General features: G+C 46.7%; 1 protein-coding gene across 1 annotated transcript; it reads left to right on the top strand.

Annotated features, from left to right (window-relative positions):
- Window positions 1–8,044: 8,044 nt before the first annotated feature.
- Window positions 8,045–9,607, top strand: LOC113936867 (tubulin alpha-1A chain-like). The gene has a single exon (XM_035729295.1). The coding sequence runs from the start codon at window positions 8,066–8,068 to the stop codon at window positions 9,419–9,421; it is 1,356 nt and encodes a 451-aa protein (XP_035585188.1). The 5' UTR covers window positions 8,045–8,065; the 3' UTR covers window positions 9,422–9,607.
- Window positions 9,608–10,059: the final 452 nt, after the last annotated feature.

Here is a 10,059-nt window from a genome sequence, read left to right as displayed (position 1 = left end):
AAAATTCTCCTCAAAAGTTTGCAAAATAACACTTAAAGCATAGAGCAAGTCAACTTATTCAGCCAGCTATACCTATTAACTTGGGCTTTTTGAGGTAAGTTGAAACAGATTTAGCACTTCTCTTGGTTTCTAAAAGTCTTTTGTCTTCAATTAAAAAAAATAAAAACTGAAGCTAGATGATTGGTATTTTGACATCCAACCAAGTGTTATTTCTGGTACAACTATACAGACTAAAATACCGCTCGTGGCAAATCTGGTGCATTTTTATGTGAATGTTTGTTTATACTCATCTCATCTTGGCTCCGCACCATCATATCTCGTTCCACATCAAGCATGCATATGTCTTGATTTCCCTTCTCGCTGTCTGCAAGTCTATTCCAAGTTTCTGGCAAAGAATCTCGATGGAGACCCCAGGGAGGAGCCGACAGACCAGGACACTGCGCTAACACCCCCCACCATCTCCAGCGGGTGGGCCACTCCAGACCGGGGAGATCCCAATTGGTTTCCTTCGACCTTGGACTGAAACCCACCCCCCCCCCCAGGTGGCAGTGAGACATCGTGGATAAAGCATGGATTTCAAAGACAGATGACCCAGATCCAAATGTGAACTCCACTGTTTCTTGCAAATCGCTTGAATCCTCTGAGCCCCAGCTTCTTCACCTAATGCGGCAGGTTGTGGTGAAGAGTAAATGAGAGAACATAAAAAGGGAAACACTTTGAAGACTGCAAACCTACACGTTAGGGCTGATGGGTGGACCGGGGCCCAGGGGCCAGGACCGACTGTGGGCTTCCTACCATCTGAGGGTTTCTGGGATGGGGGCAAGAATGAGGTGGGGAGTGTGAGGCAGCGGACCAGGAAGTGTCCGGAGGCCAAGTTAACACGGTGAGTTATCAAGTCTAAAGGGAAAGAGCACTGGGTCCGGGGGCAGGAGGAGGCTAGGGGTAAGGTGGGACATTAGCTTGGGAGTGAAGGACCCAGAGCTGGATGGATGGATGTAGATGCCAGGCCAGAGCGAGGGCTCCGTAGAGGGAGGAAGTATGAAATGGGCACGGGGCAGGAGGGACAACCCGAAGCTGACTCAGGCCGAACATTGCCATCTTTGGACCCACACCTTCTTCTCCTTATGTGCTATCGGACACAGAGCCTTCAACTTCCTGCTCAGTTACCCCTGAAAATAATTTTTAAAAACAACACATCTTCTCACACCCTTTGAGGTTAACATCTAAAATATATCTCTATCAGTTTAAATAGTTACAGAGGATATAACTCTTGGTGAATGGATATACTGGACACTAAAAGATAAAACTCCTCTGACCTTCAAAAAAGGTTTCCTGTGCAATCTAATACCATAGCAATTTGATATCCACCATAATTCATTTTAAATATACACCAACAAGCAAAAAATTATTTCATCCACTTCCCCCACATAAATGTATGATGTGACATTTTCTGCCTGAAACCCTTTTATTGATCACCCAGAATTATCTGCAGCAAAAACATGTATATAATTTGAAATTAATCTTGTATATTTTAATTAATTTGAAATTAATGTTTAAAATTTCCTGTGACTATGTAGGTCTAGGTATCAAAGAAATATTTCTGGACTGAATTGTCATTATAGGTATTATTAATACACAATTTATGAAAATAAATACAATTTTTATAAATAATTATTCAACATAAGTCATAAAATTTTATTGGAAAAACTACTCTTCATCAGACTTTTTAGTAAAATTGATGGGGTTTCTTATTAACATTACTCCCATCTTGCAATTACGGTTGTTACAGTTATTGTAAGCACTATGAGGCCATTTTCATAAAAATAAGTTTAGAATGGAAGGGTTTTATCACAGCCATGTCAATTACCAAGCCCCTTCTGATATGGTGAACTATCATCAAAATTATTATGATGATGATCTGATTCTCTGACAACTCAATTAGGTCTTCCCTCAATTTGCATGAAAGCAAAGAATTAGAAATCATTTGAGTTGCAAAAAGATGACTCAGTCAATAGACACATTCACTTTTCAAAAAAACAGCATTTGTCAGGCACCCCAGGGATTTGCCTACCCTGGGGCAATGCAGCGTTGCAAGAAGGGCTGCCAGTGTGCAAGAACAGAAAGGGGCTACTGCATCCTGCAGGCATGGCTCCCTGCCATTCAGCTCTCCGAAGAGCCGGTGGAGGAGAGTGTGCCCATGGAAGTGGTGGACCTAGAATTTTTTTTTAAATCCATGTATATTTATGTACTCTTAGCAAGCCTTTGTGTGCCCCCACAATGTAGGTACCCAAATGCGAAGCCCACTGGGCTAGGACCTGAGTGTTAGTGGAGCTGGTGACCCTGGGCAGCTGGGGCTTCCCTGACTTCTCCAAATGGCATTCTCCAAACTGGGTTTTGTGGAATTTTAGTGCCCTTCAGAATGTTAGAGATTCCCAAGGAAGAGGAATTCCCAGGTCCAAAGAGTTTGGGAAAAGCTTCCTATTATTTCCCCCTCTTAAGAGATTCACAGTGAAATCTGAACATTAATGGCTGAAGAAACCTGTTTCACTTTATTTAATGCAGAATTTCCCAAACAAACCTGATCCAGTCCCATTTTCTCCCCCAAAGAATATCTAGTTATATATAAAGGCACCTTAGTAGTCTGCTCTGGTCTTGACAGCTCCAAGCTGAATCTCCTGTGTCTTGCCTACATGGCCTGACTTACCCATGACAACTACAGATCTCTTTAAAACACTCTAGAGGGACTGAGACCTCGGACTGCTTTGTTCCATGGACTCCAGTACCTAGTAAGGAGATAATACCTTTTGCTGTAGCTTTCCTATTGAGTTCAACCATTTTTAGTTTTTAAAATTTTTTAAAGATTTATTTATTTATTTAAAGATTGCAATCACAGGTGGGAGGGGGTGGGAGGGGGTGGGGGGGGGAGAGAGAGAGAGAGAGAGAGAGAGAGAGAGAGAGAGAATCCTCAAGCAGACTCCCCACTGAGCACAGAGCCTGACGCAGGGCTCAGTCCTGAGACCCTGAGATCATGAACCGAGCTGAAACCAAGAGTCGGACGCTTAACCAACTGAACCACCAAGTTCATCTATTTTTAGATAGAGACCCTGATATAACAGGAAGTTTTCTGTGCTGTTGACTTTGGGTGGCAGCCAATAGGGCCATGAACTTGAAAGTGCTTCCCAAAGAGCCACACGTGGATGGTCAGCTTGGTGCTTTCCCAGCTGTCTTTCTGGGTTCCCTGGTTATTGGCAGTATGGAACAAGCCAAAAGAAGATTATAATGAGATGCAAAGTAAAAACCCAAACATACATAAGCGGGATGTGTGTTGTGAGTGAGACATTGTGTCTCCGTATAGGACTGTTTTTCATTACATCCACAGCCACGTGGGTTTTAACCATCTAATTTGAATTTTCCATCTTTTCATTGCAAAACATGAAAAGTCGGCTATATAATCATGATGATTATGAGGAAACCAAGTTCATGCATCCCAGCTGAAGAGAGCAGCCTGGGAATGAGGGCCAGGTCACCTGACCTGGCTCCTGGTCTGGGACATCTTGGGCATTTGACCTCTGTAAGACATCACTACTGAAGAGAAACAAAACTAAACCCCTGCCACCGTTTCCCTTTATTCACCAGAAAGACTACATACAAGACTACAAGTTAGAAATTACTCAGTATTCTGTACACAAGCCCTGAACATTTTGGTTAGCGTGGGGGGGGGATCCAATTAGACTCTCCATTCTTGACTGGAGCTCAAAACTCAAACAAATCAGTCAGGGACCTGTGGAAAAGGAGGTTGGAGAGTGAGCCTCCAGAGCCCCTTTCTTCTTGGAATATGGGAACCACGAAGCATTTCTGTGTCTCCATTCACACTACACACCTCCTGAGAGCAAGCAAGGTGGACAGAGCCAAAGGCCAACAAAGCTGATTACTGACTCAGCCTCAGCCAGAACCCACTTTGCTCTTTGGAAACCTCTCCCCTCACCTGTGAAGCTGAAAACTAATGCATTTTTATAAGCTTCTGCAAACCAAGGAGAACAAAACTCAAAATAGCTGCAAGAAAAGAGATGAAGAATCAAAACTAGTTTTTGATTGAAACCACTTGAGATTTCTTGGAGAATTATCCCCCGAAATCCCTTTTGTGGGAAGACAAAGGCAGCAGAAACCAAACGACTGGCCTGCCGTTGAAGAGGGAGTGAGCAGTGCAATAGGATCGAAATAAGAGCCCTCCACCCTCCAGGTCTTGGGTTCTAGGAGCTAAGGTTCAGAGAAAGCCGCCCCTGAAGGGCCTGGAAATAAACAACAGCAGCAGGACCATCTGCTGGATACTCACTTGAGGGAAAGAACATATTCTAAAACCCTTAGTCACCAAGCCATCCCCATCTGTGTGAGGGAAATGTCCAGGCAGCCAGGGGCTGTTACCTTGCCTTTGGCAAGGAAGGGACTCCCACCCTGTTTCAGGACAGCTGATGCATTAGGTCTTGATTGGATGTATCCCAGGTGTGTAGAACAGCTGTAGCAGGTTTTCAGCACGCCTTTGCCTATTTCCCAAGAAACGATGTTCTCCTCTCCATCAGCTCAGCTCTTCGGGTAGTAGCTAAGGGTGGGAGGAAGCATAGAAGAAACGTGTTGCTCAAGGACACTGTCTAGTCCACAGCGTTGTGTAAATCTGTGGTTTTGATTCCACAGGAGGGAGAACTGCAAACCTGAAAGGTGGAAAAGTGAAATCGGCCCAGGTGTTAACCGGGGTGTGAGGCGGAGTGGAAGGAAACACTGTCATAGCCCCCAGATGCGCATGGCAGGGAGGGTCTGTTTTCAGCCCACGGACTTGGCTGTGGCTGAGCCGCTGGCGGGGGCAGCAGGGGTGGGCTGAGCTGCTGAGCCCACTATCTGGAGGAGAGAAGAACCCATGCATCCTGTGGACTACCCAAAGCTCTAAACGTCTGAATTCCTTTGAATTATTATTCTGACTCCACTCCAGATGAACCTCAAGTATTTCCAGCCAACGTAATTACGTATCTATTTTGATCACAGCCTGCAAATTAGATCGTTTGCTTAGAGAGGAAGGGGACACTTCTCTTTCAGCACTGATTTGACATAACTAATCCCCATTAGGCTGGGTACTGGTGAGAAAAGCCCCGGGGTGTGGCAGAAAAATCCAGACTTTGGTAGCAGATGGGTCTTTTGTGTACAAATCCCAGCTCAGGTATTACGGTCTCAGCCTCAATTGTGTCATCCCAAAAGTGGGAATGACAGCCCTCCCCTTAAAGAGTTGTTGTCAGCATTGGAGATTATCATAAAGCACAGGGCATTGGCGGCATACAGATGCCAGTCGTTACTACTGTTATTATTGTATTATTACTATTATTTCAAAATCAGGGAAACACTCACTAGGAGGGGCACTAGTCCCTTAAGGACAGAGTGTAGATCTTACCAAGGCAGGGCTGGGGTAGAAGCCAACAGCCGGCTGCTGGAGATGGTGGGCAGGAGGTCCGGAGGTGGTGTGCCTGAGACAGGTAAGGATCGGCGCCCCTCCCCAGGGGAGAGGGAGGGTTGGGGAGGGTGGCAGAAAGGTAAAGATGAAGTCATCAGACAGGAGGAAAAGTACTTGACTGGGCAGGAGCAGACTTCAGAACCAAAAGTTCTGCCAGAACAAGATAAGCCGACATGGACCAGAGCCAAGGAATGGGCTGCTGGGAAGGAGACAGGAGGGGCTCACTTCTCTAGGTTCCTCCTGCAGAAGGTGAGCAGCTGCTCATCAGAGGGTAAGGAGAGGTTGGCCCCTCCTGCGGGACTTTAGGAGGAACCTGGAACATGCAGACAATTAGGGTGTATGTTCTTCAAACTTTGTTGATTGCTTACCTGATGAAATCAGTTACCTTCCATATACATATTTTTATTTGCACATTTTTCATCTGCATTGATTATATATTAAGTATGGCTTAGATTAAAAACACACACACACAAAGATGGGGCACCTAGGTGGGTTAGTCGGTTGAATGGCCAGCTCTTGATTTCGGCTGGGGTCATTGTCTCAGGGTCCTGGGACTGAGCCCTGAGTCAGGCTCCACGCAGAGCAGGAAGTCTGCTCCAGCAGTTTCTGTCTCCCTCTTCTTCTGCCCCTCCCCCCGCTTGCTCATGCATGCTCTCTAAAATACATAAATCTTTAAAAAACACACATAAAGAGATCTTCTGTACAACACTCTATCATAGGTAAACAATACTGTATTGTGCACTTCAAAATTTGTCAAGAGGAGAAATCTCATGTTAACTGTTCTTACATAATTTTTTTTTTAAATGGAAGTTTCAGTGTTGTGTTTTTTTTTTTGTCCTGCCCCTCAGTGGATCTTTTTTTTTTTAAGATTTTTTATTTATTTGTTTGACAGAGAGAGACACAACGAGAGAGGGAACACAAGCAAGGGGAGTGGGAGAGGGAGAAGCAGAAGCAGGCTTCCCGCCGAGCAGGGAGCCCGATGTGGGACTCGATCCCAGGACGCTGGGACCATGACCTGAGCCGAAGGCAGATGCTTAACAACTGAGCCACCCAGGTGCCCTCAGTGGATCTTCTTGCACACCCAGTTTTGGATACTCCTCGCCCCCAAAACAGGAGGTGGAGTCAGAGGAAAGGGCATTCACCTCCATTCTCAGAAAGATAACTCATTTTTCTTTCTCCAATACCAGTGGTCTGAAAGTGGAGTTACTTGTTGGCATTTTTGTTTCTGTTTCTGTAGGTTGGAGGGTTAAAATCAGACAGAGAAAAACATTTGACTTGTGGAATAAAGGCCCACAGAGCCCATATTAATGCTCTTTAGAAAAACACAAGGTGATAGAAACAGAAAGATTACACTTTCTACAGGTGAAGGATGTTGACTCATTATTCTTGTGTCACTCAAAAACCGAGCCTGATACTTCATTTGTACACCACTCAGACCAAAACAAGGAGCTGCCTCATTTGTTCCTAGTAAGGTGTATATGCAGGCTCTAGATCACACAACTCACCATGTCATCTGGCACAGTATGGCACCCAGCACAGCCAGGTAACCATGTTAAGAACAAGGGGACTCAGCAAAATGAGCCTCACCTAGTTTGCTGGCTCTCAGCCCAGCTATGGCAGAGTACTTGTGTTCCTCCTATTTACAGCCCTGATTCACCCCTCCTTGTCTTTGTACTCTCCCCCTGCCTAGAATGCTTTGGTTCCTCCCCTGCAATCCCCTCCAGCTACTCATTAAATCTCCTTGGCCTAAAAATGCAGTTTAAGCTTTTAAAAATGGATTGCTTCCACTGTTTTGCCCCCCACTCAATATCAATTCCAATAACTAGTTGTGTGCATTTCTGTCTCTCTCTGCTGTGAGCTCTGGGAGGGCAGGGAGTGGGTCCCCCTGGCCTAAGAGACTCAAGTATAGGGGACTTCAGTAATTCATACTCATGTAACACCCCAATGTGGGTCCAAATTGGGGAGGGTCCTCAGCTCCATGCAGTCATTCAGGGACCCAGGGTGGTGCCAACACTGCCACCTTCATTCTATGATTTCCAAGGTCATCCTGGGCATTGATACCCAGCTAGAGGAGGGGGCGGAAAGCCCAGGAGACTTTCATCGGCCAAGTCTGGAAATGGGGAAGATCACTTTCTCCCACACGACACTGGCCACAGCTCTGTCACTACAACAGAAACCAAGAAATATAGTCATTCGTGTGCCCAGGAGGTGAGGAAGCAAGTTCAGTGATGAACCGGCAGCCTCTGTCACACCGTCCTGGACCAGCTCACACTCGCTGTGAGCCCTCGAAACCCAGAAGTGGAGGGTGAGTCGGCTTGTGCAGTCAAGGCAGGGTTTTGCAGGGAGCTTGAGCGCATTTTTTCTCAGTTATCTTCCCAGACTTGTGCACAGTGCCATCTGCTGCTCAGAATTAGAAGCTGGAAGGAAGGTGACCCTGGGTTTGGGGATCCAAGGAACCAGGTTAAGAAGAACTGGAATTTAGACATCGACCGCCTAAGAGTCGCGCTGTAAGAAGCAACAACCTCTCCTCTTCCTCTCCGCCATCTCCTCCGCAGACGCAAAGCAGCAACCATGCGTGAGTGCATCTCCATCCACGTGGGCCAGGCTGGTGTCCAGATCGGCAATGCCTGCTGGGAGCTCTATTGCCTGGAACACGGCATCCAGCCCGATGGCCAGATGCCAAGTGACAAGACCATCGGGGGAGGAGATGACCCCTTCAACACCTTCTTCAGTGAGAAGGGCGCCGGCAAGCATGTGCCCAGGGCCGTGTTTGTAGACCTGGAACCCACGGTCATTGATGAAGTTCGCACCGGCACCTACCGGCAGCTCTCCCACCCTGAGCAGCTCATCACCGGCAAGAAGGACGCTGCCAACAATTACGCCGGAGGGCACTACACCATCGGCAAGGAGATCATTGACCTTGTCTTGGACCCCATTCGGAAGCTGGCTGACCAGGGCACAGGCCTTCAGGGCTTCTTGGTTTTCCACAGCTTTGGAGGGGGAACCGGTTCCGGGTTCACCTCCCTGCTGATGGAACGTCTCTCTGTCGATTATGGCAAGAAGTCCAAGCTGGAGTTCTCCATTTACCCAGCCCCCCAGGTTTCCACAGCTGTAGTTGAGCCCTACAACTCCATCCTCACTACCCACACCACCCTGGAGCACTCTGATTGTGCCTTCATGGTAGACAATGAGGCCATCTATGACATCTGTCGTAGAAACCTCGATATTGAACGCCCAACCTACACTAATCTAAATAGGTTGATAGGTCAAACTGTGTCCTCCATCACTGCTTCCCTCCGATTTGATGGAGCCCTGAATGTCGATCTGACAGAATTCCAGACCAACCTGGTGCCCTATCCCCGCATCCACTTCCCTCTGACCACCTATGCCCCCGTCATCTCTGCTGAGAAAGCCTACCATGAACAGCTTTCTGTAGCAGAGATCACCAACGCATGCTTTGAGCCGGCCAACCAGATGGTGAAATGTGACCCCCGGCATGGTAAATACATGGCCTGCTGCCTGTTGTACTGTGGCAACGTGGTTCCCAAAGATGTCAATGCTGCCATTGCCACCATCAAGACTAAGCGTACCATCCAGTTTGTGGACTGGTGCCCCACTGGCTTCAAAGTGGGCATTAATTACCAGCCTCCCACTGTGGTGGCCGGTGGAGACCTGGCCAAGGTGCAGCGGGCCGTGTGCATGCTGAGCAACAGCACAGCCATCGCTGAGGCCTGGGCTCGCCTGGACCACAAGTTCGACCTGATGTATGCCAAGCGTGCCTTTGTTCACTGGCATGCGGGGGAGGGCATGGAGGAAGGAGAGTTTTCTGACGCCTGTGAGGACATGGCTGCCCTGGAGAAGGATTATGAGGAGGTTGGTGTGGATTCTGTTGAAGGAGAGGGTGAAGAAGAAGGAGAGGAATACTAAAGTAAAAAATGTCACAAAGGTGCTGCTTTTACAGGGAAGCTTATTCTGTTTTGAACATTGAAAAGTTGTGCTCTGATCAGTTAATTTGTATGTAGCAGTGTATACTCACATACAGTTACTGACCTATGCTTTAAAACACAATGCTTTGTTACAGACCCAAGCTATCCATTTCTCTGATGGGTTTGAATAAAGTATTCCCTGTCTTAAATGAAAAAAAGAAGAAGAAGAAGAAGAAGAAGAAGAAGAAGAAGAAGAAGAAGAAGAGCTGGAATTTAGTGCTCTGGAATCTTCACTGGCTTGGTAACCAGAGGAGATTAGAGGACATTCATAACGCGGTCATTTTCATCTAACGGACACCAGCCAATAACTATGAGCACAAGAGAGAGGAGTTGCCTGGGTGGCTTTGCTGACTTAATTTTTCTGTGACATTACTAGGAGGTAAACAGGATGAGAATCAAGAAGAATATATGAACATTCTTATGTAGGAAGGAGCTAAGTCCAATGGAGCAGTTGATTGGAGTCAAAAGACCTAGATTTGAGTGCCAACTTTGTCATTAGCAGGCTATAGTTTCCTTAGTTTTAAAATGAGGGAACAAGAAGACTTTTGTAGATCCTTTCCAGCTGCGAGTTCTAATCCA

This window comes from Zalophus californianus, chromosome 9, assembly GCF_009762305.2.
Source record: "Zalophus californianus isolate mZalCal1 chromosome 9, mZalCal1.pri.v2, whole genome shotgun sequence".
Classification (NCBI taxonomy): Eukaryota; Metazoa; Chordata; class Mammalia; order Carnivora; family Otariidae; genus Zalophus; species Zalophus californianus.
Note: the sequence above shows the minus strand (reverse complement) of the source record. Positions and strands in the feature narration are given on the sequence as shown.

Bases quoted from the DNA above. Each gene is read 5' to 3' on its own strand.
- LOC113936867 (XM_035729295.1), top strand. From the start codon at position 8,066: ATGCGTGAGTGCATCTCCATCCACGTGGGCCAGGCTGGTGTCCAGATC.